Below are 16137 nucleotides of genomic sequence, written 5' to 3' on the forward strand. Positions count from 1 at the left end.
TGGGGAAACACTAGGAACCTGGCTTCAACACAGGACAGAGCAGCTACGAAGGCTGAACAGGTTTCTGTTTGTTTTATTTTGAGATAGACTCTCGCTCTGCTGCCCAGACTGGAGTGCAGTGGCGTGATCTCAGCTCACTGCAAACTCTGCCTCCCAGTTCAAGTAATTCTGCCTCAGCCTTCCGAGTAGCTGGGATTACAGGCGTGGGCCACCACGCCCAGGCTCCTGAACAGTTTTAAACAGGAGAGTGACTTGCTTTTGCCAGCCACGTGATGGGCTTGTGACATGGAAGCTGAATTGAGAAGGAGGAAGGAAGGGCAGAGGTTGGGAGGAAGAACAGGTGCCACAGTTAACCCTTCATGGCTACTTATGAAGAGGTGGCCCCAGGGAACGAAGATATGAAGGTTGGTTTGGAAGTAACTACTGCAAGAGCGCACTGGCTGATGGCTCGGGGACGTGCCCAGGGTCCAGCTGGGAGAGGGATGGTGGCACGGGAGCACACAGGGGGACACAGGAGGAAATCAGAGCACGGGTGAAGGCTGAGGATAATGAGGCGGAAAGTCTCCTGTTGGATTCCCTCCAGCATAAGAGGCTCACGAAGCACTGCCAACAAAAGGCCAAAAGATTCCCAGCAGCCCTGCTGGGGTCGGCATTCCCACTAGTGTCAGAGCTTAAACCACCACCGCAGCGATACAGAGGTTCCGGCCCAGCAACTGCAGGACGCCGTTCACCCACACCACCCCCTCCTTGGCTGGACGGCCTTGACTGGGTCTGACTCTTTAGTGGCTCCTAGGGGCTGGTGCACAACACAGGCTCAAGAAGCCAGATGCTCGTGTGAAGTGGAGGCCGTGTGCTGAGTTACCACCTCAGTGCAGCTTATCAGCTTCCCAGGAGGCACGCAGCGCGGGTTACTTCTCAAGGGGTAGCTACGGACGCACGTCCACGCCGCGTGCACACGTCCACATCGGTGAGAGCGGTGTGGACAGCATCCCTCGGCTGAGTGTGAGGATAATTCCAGGAGGACCTGGAGTGAGGCACATTCACATTCAGCTACCACTGGCATCATGCCCCGTGGCAGGTTCGGGACCCTTTTCAGATGGAAACCAACTAACGCACACTGTGGCGTCGGCCTTCCCATGTAGAGGAGGTGGGCAGTGGGTGTTTATGCCTGAAAAACCCCTTAGACTTGAACTGTGTGAAGTTCCTCAGTCCCGGGGCACACGCTGTGGCCTCCCTTCCCAGAGCTGGGTCCTTTTGATTTGCGCCCATTTCCCAGGAACTCACAATAGACAACACCCTGACAAAGAGTTTCCAGGGCTGTGGGAGCTGGAAATTACAGCCTTTGGTCATGTTTTAGTAGGGACACAGCTGCGGTCCACGGAGTACCCCAGAGGGCAGCAGAGAGAGCGGACTCACACACTGAGAGCAGAGGAGGGGGCCCAGGGTGCACCGCAGCCTCACCCCACAGGGCCAGGCCTCCTGGGGCCCCTCTCCCTGCGGCCTTGGGCTGCCTGTCCCCACGGCTGACAGCATGGTGCTGGGTGGGGTGCCTGGGCTTTGTTGGAGGCAGAGAGAGGAAGTCTTTAGTTCCCTGTTTCTAGCTGCCCACTACATAAAGTCTAAGTGTGATTTTTATTCAAGGAACTCATTATAAATGGCACCCTAGGCATCTAAGCATCCTCAAGAAACACGTCACCCTGAGACTGCCCCGCTCCCTGGTTAGGCTGTGGCGCTGGAGGGATTTAACTGTTGCCCATTTTTATCAAGATGGACAAAGGGCACCATAATTAATCACTAAAATAAATCTTGAAAAGGAACATGGGGCCAGGCACAGTGGCTCACGCATGTAATCCCAGCACTTTGGGAGGCTGAAGCGGGCGGACTGCCTGAGGTCAGGATTTTGAGACCAGCCCGGGCAACATGGTGAAACTCCATCTCTACTAAAATGCAAAATATTAGCCGGGCGTGGTGGTACACACCGGTAGTCCTAGCTATTCAGGAGGCTGAGGCATGAGAATCGCTTGAACCCGGGAGACAGAGGTCGCAGTGATCAGAGTTCACAGTGATCAGAGTTCACAGTGATCAGAGTTCACTTAATTGCACTCCAGCCTGGGTGACAGAGTAAGACTATGTCTCAAAAAAAAAAAAAAAAAAAGTAGGCTGGGCACAGTGGCTCAAGCCTGTAATCCCAGCACTTTGGGAGGCCAAGGCAGGTGGATCACTTGAGGTCAGAAGTTCGAGACCAGCCTGGCCAACACAGTGAAACTCTGTCTCTACTAAAAGTACAAAAAGAATTAGCCGGGTGTGGTGGCACAGGCCTATAATCCCAGCTACTGGGGAGGCAGAGGTTGCAGTGAGCCGAGATCGCCCCACTGTACTCCAGCCTGGCTGACAGAGCACGACTCCGTCTCAAAAAAAAAAGAAAGAAAAAAGGTAGAATGAATGTTGTGACTTTTGTAGAATCACATATTCACAAAATTTTATTTTTCTAAAGACATCTAAATCTTATTCCACATAAAAATGTAATGACAAGTCATTCAGTTTCTTCTCAGAGCTCCTCAGTCTTCCCATCAGGGACTTCCATAAGGCATAGCCCACCCCAGAATTCAACCTCCAGCTGCCTCTCCTGAAGCTCATCAGAGCTGAGAAGGCCTGAGCTCAGGAGCCCAAAGCTATGTTCCTGCATCTGTAGGAAAAACAGAGAAGCTTCCCATGCACTTCTCTTTAAAAGAAAGACAAAAGCAGAACTAGATATGTTAATGTTAAAAGTCAAACAACAGAGGAAACGACGAATTCATGTTAAAGCTTTTCATTCAGTTGCTATTGCTTTAACTACATTAAGTGGCCAGATGTGCCCATCACCTACCCTCCCCAGCCCCCTCCCAAAATGCTGCCCATAAAACGTAGTGCTCTCAAGTACGCTTCCAGCCCTGGTAATACCAGGTGGGGAAGACAAACGGCTAACTCTGCTTTCTGCGGGTTTTCTTGTGCGGGCCGGGGGTATGGGGTCTTGCTCTGTTGCCCAGGCTGGGGTGCCGAGTGGTGCAATCCTGGCTCACTGCAGCCTCGATCTCCACCAGCTCAAGTGATCCTCGCACCTTAGCCTCCTGAGTAGCTGAGACTAGAGGCACGCACCCCCGCACCCGGCTAATTTTTTCTATTCTTTGTGGAGACAGACTCTCACCACGTTGCCCAGGCTGAGCTCAAGCAATCCACCCACCACGCGGCTCAGCCTCCCAAAGTGCTGGAATTACAGGCGTAGGCCGCCACGCCTGGCCCACTTTCTGTATGGTTCTAAGCTCCGCTGAGAGGTGCGGACAAAATCTGCTCTTGTGATGTGTTGCTTCTCCTTCACGAGAGGGAAATCGCACACATCCTTAAGAAACGTACTCATGATGGGTTAATACCAAGAAAGTTCCTCCCCAGAAAAGCTGCAGACAAGCAAATCATTAAAAATTAAATCACAATTCATCACGGAGGAAGGACAAACTGTCCACAGAGGAGAAGAAGTGAGGCCACCTCACACAAAAATGTTCTAGATGGATTCACATTTTCAATTTTTTTTTTTTTTTTTTTTTTTTTGAGACAGGGTCTCACTCCATCACCCAGGCTGGAGTGCAGTGGCGTCATCACGACTTACTGCAGCCTCGATCTCCAGGGCTCAAGCGATCCACCCGCGTGGCCACTCCAAGTGCTGGAATACAGGCGTGAGCCACATGCCTGGACTTAAATAGGTAGATACACAGGACCAGCATTTCTTAACCAAGCAGAAAAAAGCCCAGTAGAATACAAGTTCACAGAACTGACAGGGCAACATGTGCTGTTTCTTGACCCTTCCTTCCAAAACAGATGCCATATGGGTTATGCTCTGAATGAAAATAGAAATGTAAAAGAACAAGCGACTTAGAAATCAACAAAAATGTTTTACAAGTCAAACTTAAAAGCAATTCTTAAAATTCCTATTAATGAACAAAAATGCTGCAAATAAATATTCTGCAGAAGCACAACCAACCAGAAGAATAGGAAGAAAAACTTAGGATAACAATTAGATATTCTATTAGAAAGCTATTCTTCTGAAAGAGAAACTAAACCAAAAGGAAAACACTCAGAAGCCTTTACAGACACGGACAAACATGAAGAATGAGAAAGGCGTGTGATCACAGGCCTCAGAACAGCGTGGACCCTTCCCGTGAACACATAAATTAGCAAACTGATAGGAAAGAAAACCCCGCAACAAACCACAGCTTGGGAAATCACTCAAGTTTTCTGAGAGGTTCCGAATGTTCCCAACACAAAGCAATCAACTGTTTGAGGTGGCTCTGCCATTCACCCCAATCTGATCATCACCCACTGCACACACGCGCCCCACAAATACATACAATTACCAGCCACAATTTAAAAACATTTTTAATGATTACAAAATATCAGTAACTAGGAAATGTGCCAGAAACAAATGACTTCACGGGCAGCTGAACCTGGTGTTGGGATAGGCAGGGCACAGACGGCTCCCAACTCACCCTCAAGATCACAGGGCTGGGAGCCTCACCCTCTATCTACACAATCTAAAACCCAAAGTAAAATCAAGGTATAAGAGAACCCAACAGTGCCATGTAGAGGAATTTTTGGTCATAAACACAGTAACTAATCTTTCTCAGAAACATAATCACACAGTAAAATACTAAAATCAGCCTGCTGGAAAACAAGACAAAAATACTTATATCAATTTAAAAAATAGGCCGGGCGCGGTGGCTCACGCCTGTAATCTCAGCACTTTGGAAGGTCGAGGCAGGTGGATCACCTGAGGTCAGGAGTTCAAGACCAGCCTGACCCACATGGAGAAACTCTGTCTCTACTAAAAATACAAAATAAGCCAGGCATGGTGGTGCATGCCTGTAATCCGAGCTACTTGGGAGACTGAGGCAGGAGAATCACTTGAACCCGGGAGGTGAAGGTTGTGGTGAGTCTAGATTGCACCACTGCACTCCAGCCTGGGCAACAAGAGCGAAACTCTGTCTCAAAAAAATAAAAAAGGGAGGGGGAGTAAACATGAGAAAATTTATAGTTTTCCAACTGTAAAAAATATGATATTCCAATTCTTTTTTAAAATCAGAATAGGCGAGGCGCGGTGGCTCACACCTATAATCCCAGCACTCTGGGAGGCCAAGGAGGGCGGATCACTTGAGGTCAGGAGTTCGAGACCAGCCTGACCAAAATAGTGAAACTATCTCTACTAAAAATACAAAAAAATTAGCCAGGGGTGGTGGCAGGTGCCTGTAATCCCAGTTACTCAGGAGGCTGAAGCAGGAGAATCACTTGAACCCAGGAGGCAGAGGTTACACTGAGCTGAGATCAAACCACTGCACTCCAGCCTGGGTGACACAAGAAGACACCATCGCAAAAAAATAAAAATAATAGAATAAAATCAGAATACCAAGACTAAAGTGATGAGATAAAAAGCAACGTAAGGCGTACCGACTTCCTGGTTTTCCGTAACAAGTTAGAAAAGAAAACACACAGGGCATTCCCAGCTTCATGTCGTGATACACTGAAGAAATGTGCACACCTACGTATTAAGACAGCACTTTACAGCTGTCTGTAAAACAGGACGTTGAAAAAAAAAATTACACTGTCACATGGCTCTCGGGTGTCAAACGCTCTCCCAAATCTACATGGGGTGTTCCTCGCACTGACTGCACCTTTCATCTGAAAGCATGACAAAGACTGGCCTAGAAACGAGCTGGAAATGAGCTGCGTTTCCAGATGCACTGCCATCCATACAGGGTGCAAGAAACCAGACGGGATGAGAGTCCAGCAGAAACGTGGTGGACAATGCGGGCAAGAAGTCTGGGACAAAGCTGGCTGTCTTCCACACAACAACCTTTCCAAGTAAATAAAAGTAAACACACACACGAGTACAAAATAAAAATATGGGGCAGTTTCATAACAGGCACACACGTCTGTGTAAGTAAGACTACCACACAGTAAGTCACATGAACAAAAGGAAAACAGGTAAAAAAAAAAACCCTTTCAACACAGCAGGCCAAGGACTAATCAACTAGTACGTAAAGGGCTCCTATAAAATCAGGAGATTAAGTCCACAGAAAAAGAGGCACACGCAAGTAACACAAGATTAGGCCTAACCCTAGATAGCCAAGATGCAAATTTTAGAAATTGTTGACAGTACTAGCAAGTGTGATGACACAGACCCCAATCCATTGTTGATAGGAGAAGACTCCTTCTGAGAAATCATTTATGACTTTTTTTTTTTTTTTTTTTTTTTTTTTTTTTGAGACAGGGTCTCCTTGTTGCCCAGGCTGGACTGCAGTGGCACAATCGCGGCTCACTGCAGCCTTACATCCCCGGCACAACTGATCCTCCCACCCCAGCCTCCCGAGTAGCTGGGACTACAAGCGCATGCCACACCAAGCCCAGCTAATTTTCTATTTTTTGTAAAGACGTGGTTTGACCATGTTGCCCAGGCTGGTCTTAAACTCCTGGGCTCAAAGTAATCAGCCCACCTCAGCCTCCTAGAGCACTGGGAATACAGGCACGAGCCACACCGCCTGGTAACCTAACCAATTTTCAATGCACACGTTTCTCAAGCCAATTGCTCAACTTCTAGGTACCTAATTTAACAAACTGCTCCTACAAGTACATAAGACTCTACACAAATACTTTAAATATTACGTGGAAAAGGACCCCAATACTTTGCCAGGCTCCACAGGAGACTTGGGCTGAGACCCAGTGGCTGCTAACTGCCACCAGACATCAGCCATGGATGGGGACAACTGTGCCCAGCCACTCACTGGATAGACCACTCATGCTGGGCACAGACCCCAACTAGGGGAACTTGTCTTTCCTGCTAGTCAGGGACTGGCAGGGAAGGCTCGGGCCCCAGCAGCCACCACAGGAGACTGTGTCCAGTGCCAATTCATCTGTGCAGGGACCGCTGACCCACGGACACCGAAATATACGGCTCAAAAGACTTGTGGAAAAGTTTCTCGTTCGAGTTCTGGATTTGACTTTCTCAGAGGCCTGGTATTACGTAAAGCAGCCCTGGAAGTTTTGGGTAAGAGGTTATTTGGCCTGGAGCTGACGAGCAGCAAAGTTCTCAATTTGGCGGAAATGCATGTAAGAAACGTGTCTTGCGGGCCGGGCGTGGTGGCTCACGCCTGTAAACCCAGCACTTTGGGAGGCTGAGACAGGCGGATCACAAGGTCAGGAGATCGAGACCATCCTGGCTAACATGGTGAAACCCCGTCTCTACTAAAAACACATTTTAAGTTAGCCAGGTGTGGTGGTGGGCACCTGTGGTCCCTAGCTACTCAGGAGGCTGAGGCAGGAGAATGGCATGAACCCAGGAGGCAGAGCTTGTAGTGAGCTGAGACGGCGCCACTGCACTCCAATCTGGGCGACAGACCAAGACTCCGCCCAAAAAAAAAAGAAAGAAAGAAACGTGTCTCATGCAGGCAGCAAACTCCACAGTTCCCTGACGACCACACCACGAGCTTCTGCTCCGGCTGCTGTTCCTACCAGCAATTCCTGACATTTAGTGTAAAATGCTCTGGGCCGTGAGTGGGGGCTCATGCCTGTGATCCCAGCACTCTGGGAGGCCAAGGGGTGAAGAGTTCGAGCCCAAGAGTTCAAGACCAGCCTGGGCAACATGGCAAAACCCCGTCTCTACTAAAAATATAAAAAGTTAGCCAGGCATTACGTCACACACCTGTAGTCCCAACTGCTTAGGGGCTGAGGTGGGAGGAATGCTTGAGCCCAGGAGTTCAAGGCTACAGAGAGCTGTGACTGCACCACTGTACTCCAGCCTGTGTTACAGAGCAAGACCTGGTCCAAAAGTTAAGTAAAATGTAAAATAGGCCGGGCGCGGTGGCTCAAGCCTGTAATCCCAGCACTTTGGGAGGCCGAGACGGGCGGATCACGAGGTCAGCAGATCGAGACCATCCTGGCTAATACGGTGAAACCCCGTCTCTACTAAAAAAATACAAAAAACTAGCCGGGCGAGGTGGCGGGCGCCTGTAGTCCCAGCTACTCCGGAGGCTGAGGCAGGAGAATGGCGGGAACCCGGGAGGCGGAGCTTGCAGTGAGCTGAGATCCGGCCACTGCACTCCAGACTCCAGCCTGGGCGACACAGTGAGACTCCGTCTCAAAAAAAAAAAAAAATGTAAAATAATATAAAGGAATGAATGAACGAATGCTCCAGGCCTCAGGAGCCACGTCTCCCCCACACACCATTAGCAACGAGCCCGTCCTTGGGCACAGCACTTCTTGCCAACTCAGGGCAGCTGTGGGAAGACAGAGGAAAATGTCACCTCTCAGACCTCCCAGCACAGCGCTGACCCCTCGGGAAGCAAACCACATCCCCTGGGTAAGACCAGCAGGAAAGAGGCTCCACACCACATTTCTGCAACAATGTTTCAGCACCAAAGCCTCCTTCAGAACACCTCCAGTCTCTATGGTTCCGGAAGTTCTGCGAGTGATTTCCCACCAGTGCCTGAACCGGTAGTCAGTTCAGTAACTGGCCAGGGGGAAGGGGAAGGACAAGGTGGGGGAATGGGATGACAGTGCTGCCCTGTTTAAGAAACCAACCAACCTAACAGGGCAGAAAAGGACACTATGCTAGCAACGGCAGTGTGCACCAACGAGACTGTGGCATCAACACCACACAGGCATTTGCTAGTCAGGGCTCCCCGGAGTGGAGAATCTTTGTAAGCCAAGACGCAGGTCCTTCTGATCCACATGGCAAGCTTCCAACAGCAGGCTGGGCCGCAGGTCACACAGCAGGGGGGGTGCGGGGAGTGAGCCCCTGCTCTACTCTCCAGGCAGCCACGGTCCAGGCCATCTCTGAATCAAGGGCTGTGGGACGGCAACCACCATCGGGGTTTCCGCAGCAAGATGCTTCCAGGGCACACCTGCCAGGACACAGCAGTAGCCAGACAGACAAGAATTACTGCCTTCACAGGACCTGCATTCCTGTGGGAGTTGCGCTCCAGGGCAGGAATCTTCTCCCTATCAGGGTACAGGGAAAAGGGCAAAGCGCATTCAGGGGTCTCAACCCCTGAGTCTGCAACTTACCCAGGCCACAAAGCTCAGAGTCGAGTCCTTAGTGAATAGTTAGGTAACACTGACTGATACCCTGCACAAAAGTCAGCAAATACTGACCAAAGCACAGAGAAGCCAAGACAGGCTTTCTGATGCCCAATCATAAACTCTGCCATCTCTGGAAATCAGTGACGTCTAGATTTCTAACACAGGAATGAATAGCTGCTGTGACACTCCGTCTTTTCACCTTTTTAAACAGGAAGACGAAATAACGTAGCCAAATGACATACTTCGGTCTACCCCATTTCAACCACTGGTCACACTTTAGTACCAAGGCCTACATCTAGTTCCCCCCACGTCCCTAGAACAGTTAGGAATACCATATCCAAAGGCTTTGAAACCAAGACCCCAAAGGGTAAGATCTCATACCTTCATCTTTAAAAATACAAACAGCAGTGGGTTATGTAATTCAGCCCCCTCTAGACCACACTAAATCAAGTATTCAAATCAACTAATTTTGTGCTTGAAAACCTCCAGAAATAATAACATCTGACTCCATTCTGTTACTGAACATGCTAATGGCTAAATTTCAACACCGCTGCCCATCAATAACAGAGATAATATGCCAATTATTTATTACTGTTGAATCCTCTGCAAATAAAAATGTTTCTAATTCATTCCGTAGTGGTTAAAACAAGATCAGTATTCCCTGAAGAGAAATAATAGCTAGAAGGTAATCAAGACAGGATAAGCAGGCATTTTTAAAGCTTTAATTAATAAACAGAAATTAAAATGGATTGGAAAGACAATCATCCCACAATGTTCCTCAAGCGTTACCACACTGTAAGGAACATTTACTTCAGCACACCAGGTGCACAGGTAAGTTTAGCAAATGGTGACACTAACTCCACCCACTTCTAAAAGCTATTCACTGGAGGACGTCCAAGAGGAAGAGCGAGTCACCCGTGATGCCAAGATTGACTGACATCTTTCAGATGATTTAAAACCCTGAGTTTCCAAAATCAAGCCTGGAATCTTTGGAGTCTAAAAAGCTTAAATTTTATAAAGGATAGAGATATAAGGAATAATCCATCACTGAATTAAATCAAACCAACGGGGGCTGGGGAACTACAAGGAATAGGAAAATAGGAGATGACAAAAACACAGATTATTGAGCCTTCCAGACAAAAGGATGCCAAACAGCGATTAAAAAACTACAGTTTGGGTACAACATACACTGCTTAGGCGACAGCAGCACTGACATCTCAGAATTCAACACTTTAATATAATGCATTCACATCACTAAAAACCACCTACCTCCCCAAAAGCTATTGAAGTATTTTTAAAAATTAAAGACTTTAAAAATAAAACTTAAGAATCTCAAACAGGGACATTGAGCACAAACCAAAGACAGTAGACGCATATCCCAGAATGGCTGGGACCATGTGGGGCCGTGCACAACCAGATATGTGCCGTTAAGGAGCGTTCAAGCTTCCTATTTTCAAAGGCGCTCAACACTACAGAAAATAAAGAAACGGTTGACTTTACCAGAAACTGTAATTTAAATCAAATGCTATTCTTCTTCCAAGTCATCATTTACTTGAGTGATGCTGTCAATGCTCAAAGCCATTTCCTAACTTTTCAAAGCTGCTCTCATGCACTTAGACTGAAGTCTCTAGAATAATCTTAACAGGGTTTAAAAATCAAAGGTGTAAGATTTGACAGCAAATAGAAAACAAATAGGTTTTTTATTCTATTAGTAACTTAATAAAATTAAATGGAAGAACGGAATAAAAGTAATTTTCTCAGCCAGGCGCAGTGGCTCACGCCTGTAATCCCAGCACTTTGGGAGGACAAGGTGGATAGATCACTTGAGGTCAAAAGTTCCTGACCAGCCCTGACAACATGGTGAAATCCCACCTCTACTAAAAATACAAAAATTAGCTGAGTGTGGTGGCAGGCACCTATAATGCCAGCTACTCAGGAGGCTGACGCAGGAGAACCACTTGAACCCAGGAGGCAGAGGTTACAGTGAGCCAAGATCACGCCACTGCACTCCAGTCTGGATGACACAGCAAGACTCCGTCTCAAAACTTTAAAAAAACAGTAATTGGCCGGGTGCGGTGGCTCAAGCCTGTAATCCCAGCACTTTGGGAGCCCAAGACGGGTAGATCACGAGGTCAGGAGATCGAGACCATCCTGGCTAACATGGTGAAACCCCGTCTCTACTAAAAAAAATACAAAAAGAAAAACTAGCCGGGCGAGGTGGCAGGCACCTGTAGTCCCAGCTACTCGGGGAGGCTGAAGCAGGAGAATGGCGTGAACCTGGGAGGTGGAGCTTGCAGTGAGCTGAGATCCGGCCACTGCACTCCAGCCTGGGCGACAAAGCAAAACTCCGTCTCAAAAAAATAAAAAAAAAAACAGTAATCTTCCCAAGTACAAATGAATGCTCCCTCCCCCTCAAAAAAAGTTTTCACCAGAAAGATTCCTTAGGAGTCAAACATTATTTTACCTGTAACACCATGCTGAGTAGACTGTTTACAGCCAGAGTTGCATGAAACACTCCACAAACTCTAGAACAACCAAATGTGTTCTAAACTTTTGCAGTACCAAAGCTATAGCAAACTGCTTCCTAGTTTAACAATTACAGGTCAAGACTTGTCTTTATTTTCCTGGTCTTTCTAGACATCCCTGGATGTCTCAAGGCTGCTGCACTGACTCATCCCACCCACTCATGAAAATTATAAAACCCTGAAGTCCAAAGTATCTACCTGAATTTCTCATTTAGTAACAAAGAAGCCACCCGTCCTGATAGCATAAACAAAAGCGCGCTCTATGATCCCACAATGCTAGTTGTGAGGTGGGATTTCCAACACTACAGGGCGCTGTCCCGCTTTCCCACACGTGCCATGGCTGCATACCTACCTTATCCAGAGACACAAAGTGCCGTGTGCTGGGTTATTTCTGACACAACAGACAAGCACATCACTCGTTCTTCTTCTTGTAGTTCAACTGTCCCCAAATACTTAACTGTTACTATGCTCTTTTGAGCTCCTATGAAATTCCTTAAAATATTTTTTATTTTCAGTAACAGCACATCAGGTTCCTTAAGCGCTCTGGCATATCCTGAGCAATCTCTGTGCCCTCCTGCAAAGCCAGCACGGATGGAAAGCGCTGCTTGTCAGGGACCCGCCCGTCCTTCCAGCAGTTTTCACACTGTTTAGTTCCAAAACAAAACAGTTTTAAATCCAGTCTAAATCTAGTTCAATATTCACTACAGCTAGGATTCTAGTTACCAATGGCAATCATGAAAGGTATTACAAACTGAGAAACAGAAAACCTTTATTTTTGCTCACTCCTAAATCATTCCATGACTGTCCCATGCATACTGTCCAGAAGGTTTTTTTTTTTTTTTTTTTTTTTTTGAGATGAAGTCTCGCTCTGCCTCCCAGACTGGAGTGCAATAGCATGATCTTGGCTCACTGCAACCTCCACCTCCCGGGTTCAAGCAATTCTCCTGCCTCAGCCTCCCAAGTAGCTGGGATTACAGGCGCCTGCCACCACGCCCAGCTAATTTTTCAGTAGAGACAGGGGTTTCACCATCCTGGTCAGGCTAGTCTCGAACTCCTGACCTCAGGTGATCCAACCCGCCTAGGCCTCCCAAAGTGCTGGGATTACAGGAGTGAGCTACTGTGCCCAGCTCCATAAGTAACCTTACATCAAATCCTAAAAACTAGAACATACTTTAAGAATGAAAAATTATACAATGGTTTCTTCCCTCTCCTGTAGAAATGTTACCATAATTAAATGTTTGATCAATTGCTAAATCGCAACTTACAATATGAAAATCTTCATATACTGCAAATATACTGAAGAAAATGTCTACATGTAACCGAGGTGCGGCATCCACCTGAACGAATAGCACGAAACGCTATTAAATTGACACTAGAAGCCCAGGCACAAATCATACACAGACACAAAAAAGCTCCAGATCCCACTCAGGAAGAATGCACCAACACATTCGCATTTATTTTCTTTTTTTTTTTTTTTTTTAAAGCAAATGACAAAGACCCAGTTTACCAGCTTTACTTTTTTAAACCTAAGCTTAACATTACATATTTAAACAATTGTCAAAACTTACTAAGTTGCCAGCATTCATGCACAACTAGAAAACATCCTTAATTTATATTAAACCAGAAATGTATTACCATTAATGCATTAATATCTTTCACTACTAAATACTGAAAAAAATTGAAATTATTTCTGTAGAATAATCGTCCTGGCAATGTTAACTTCACAGCAGGCCGACACTACGTGGCTCACATTTCAGACACAATGAAAAGCAGGTCCATGCTGGTGTTAGTGTACAATCTTGTCCTACACTAAAGAGTCAAGACTCACCTTGGAGTACGTTTAATAAAAAAGCAAAGTGCATACAGAGATTTACAACAATTTTAAAGACAAAAAAAATGGTCCTATTATGTGGTCCCAACAATAAACTCAAAAGTCTATGACAAATAGAGGCTCCGATGAGCTGTTTATAAATACTTTAGGTACAATTATACTGAAAGTCGAGTTCGTTTGAAATCTTCAAAAAAATGTTCCTGTTAATCCTCAAATGGTGCTCGTTATAGTTTAACATTTCTGTTAAGCGCGTGCGTTGAATTACTTGTTATCCAAGCGCAGCAGCTGCTCCTTACCATTTATTGTTAAGGACTTTAACTGGCCGTCTTCTTCAACTTCTACTCTTTCTTGACCGTTCTCGACAATTCTGTAGGAAAAAAAATCATTTAAAAACCTTTCTGGTAAAGTAAATACATGTATGAGGGTAACACACGTTTTTTAAGTTTTTTAACGACATTGCTGAAATACACCATGAATATGAGTAATTTTCAGGCTGTAAAAACACGGCTGAAGCCAACCTGTGAACAATCCATCTTCCTTTCCTAAAACAGAATTAACCTGACAAAATAAATGGTCTCAAATACTGTACAGGTGGATGCTAAATACAAGCAGAGGCTATAAAACAGTAAAGGCTTTACTATTAAAGATTTTCCATTTAGTCATCTTAACAATGCTGCAGAATCTTGTTACACTTAAGTTATTATCTTTTATTTACATTACAACTTATCTTTTATTTACATTAAAGATCTCCTCTAATAAATCCACAGTTAAGTAAAATTTAAGAGGAAAAGCTTTAATTAATGAATTTGGAGAGAAGAAGATTTTCATGGTGCCAGATCTAGCATACAACAAGCTCTGCTTCACACTCTGGGAGACGTGCAGCATGGCACCAGTGAAACATCATGCCTGCTTACTAAAAATATGAAATGCAGATTACCACAGTACCTCTTTGTAGTGATTTTTCTGCCATTAACTATTTTAGTTGAAGTTGATATCGATTTGAAGTTGCCCATGCCGCCACCACCACCAAATGACGTGGAAGAGAATGAAGTGAGGCCCCCATGACCTAGTGACCCAAATGAAGTAAATCCTACAGGAAAACAGAAAAGAAAAATGCTTAGAGAACTATGTCAACTACTAATGCAAAGACAGGAGTTTGAAAATTCAGTAGCAGACTGTTTAATGTTAAGACGCAGAACCGATGAGTAATAAACCATGCAACTAGCAAGGCCTCAGCCGGAGTGCTGGGGTGCCCAGGGGAAAAGACTCTCTCTCAAATCCCTCAATGGGGACTCTAGGGGAACAAAGACCCAGTTTACCAGCTTTACTTTTTTTTTTTTTTTTTTTTTTTTTTTTGAGAAGGAGTCTCACTCTGTCACCCAGGCTGGAGTGCAGTGGCCAGATCTCAGCTCACTGCAAACTCCGCCTCCCGGGTTTACGCCATTCTCCTGCCTCAGCCTCCCAAGTAGCTGGGACTACAGGCGCCCGCCACCTCGCCCGGCTAGTTTTTTGTATTTTTTTAGTAGAGACGGGGTTTCACCGTGTTAGCCAGGATGGTCTCGATCTCCTGACCTCGTGATCCGCCCGCCTCGGCCTCCCAAAGTGCTGGGATTACAGGCTTGAGCCACCGCGCCCGGCCACCAGCTTTACTTTTTTAAACCTAAGCTTAACATTACATATTTAAACAATTGTCAAAACTTACTAAGTTGCCAGCATTCATGCACAACTAGAAAACATCCTTAATTTATATTAAACCAGAAATGTATTACCATTAATGCATTAATATCTTTCACTACTAAATACTGAAAAAAATTGAAATTATTTCTGTAGAAGAATCGTCCTGGCAATGTTAACTTCACGGCAGGCCGACACTACGTGGCTCACATTTCAGACACAATGAAAAGCAGGTCCATGCTGGTGTTAGTGTACAATCTTGTCCTACACTAAAGAGTCGTGTGCAGCCTCTCACCCTCTCCTCACGCAGAGCTTCGGTGGACATGAGCAGCCTTTCTGACATGGCAAAGACCACCCCGGCGTGTGGGTGGTGTGCCTGGCACCATGCAGCACATGCGTTGTGTTAATGTGAACATTCTGGAACCGGGACCAGTATTAAGCTCCAACCAGCAGAGCAGCCTCAGGATCAAAGCTCTGTTTGATATGGCATGGCTTGTAAACTCCACGGACTGTGATGGACACCCTTACCCCACAAGAACAGAATGTCCTCACCACCACAGAACAGCAAACCACAGGGTATAAGAATCTAAATTATTAAAAAACTAAAATATGGCCGGGAGCAGTGGCTCAAGCCTGTAATCCCAGCACTTTGGGAGGCCAAGACGGGCGGATCACGAGGTCAGGAGATCGAGACCATCCTGGCTAACATGGTGAAACCCCGTCTCTACTAAAAATACAAAAAACTAGCCGGGCGAGGTGGCGGGCGCCTGTAGTCCCAGCTACTCGGGAGGCTGAGGCAGGAGAATGGCATGAACCCGGGAGGCGGAGCTTGCAGTGAGCTGAGATCCGGCCACTGCACTCCAGCCTGGGCGGCAGAGAGAGACTCCGTCTCAAAAAAAAAAAAAAAAAAAAAAAAAAAAAAAAAAAAAAAAAACTAAAATAACTGTAGAAAGAATACTACAAGTATCCATCTGAAAAACCTATGTTTCTACGGTTCATGGACAC

The 16137-nt window shown here is 46.2% G+C and overlaps 1 protein-coding gene across 6 annotated transcripts in view; it reads right to left on the reverse strand.

The window, feature by feature from the left end:
* The window catches only part of LOC104671759 (dnaJ homolog subfamily B member 6), an 83184-nt gene that overhangs the window by 19565 nt on the left and 47482 nt on the right, over positions 1 to 16137 (reverse strand). For all 6 annotated transcript variants that reach the window (XM_010375377.1, XM_010375376.1, XM_010375369.2 and 3 more), the window contains 2 exons: positions 14404 to 14548; positions 13755 to 13825 (listed from right to left, as the gene is read on the reverse strand). In XM_010375377.1, the coding sequence (XP_010373679.1) occupies positions 13755 to 13825; positions 14404 to 14548 (216 nt within the window). The remainder of the gene's footprint in view (positions 1 to 13754; positions 13826 to 14403; positions 14549 to 16137) is intronic.

The sequence above is a fragment of the Rhinopithecus roxellana genome, chromosome 6 (assembly GCF_007565055.1).
Source record: "Rhinopithecus roxellana isolate Shanxi Qingling chromosome 6, ASM756505v1, whole genome shotgun sequence".
NCBI classification, from domain to species: Eukaryota; Metazoa; Chordata; class Mammalia; order Primates; family Cercopithecidae; genus Rhinopithecus; species Rhinopithecus roxellana.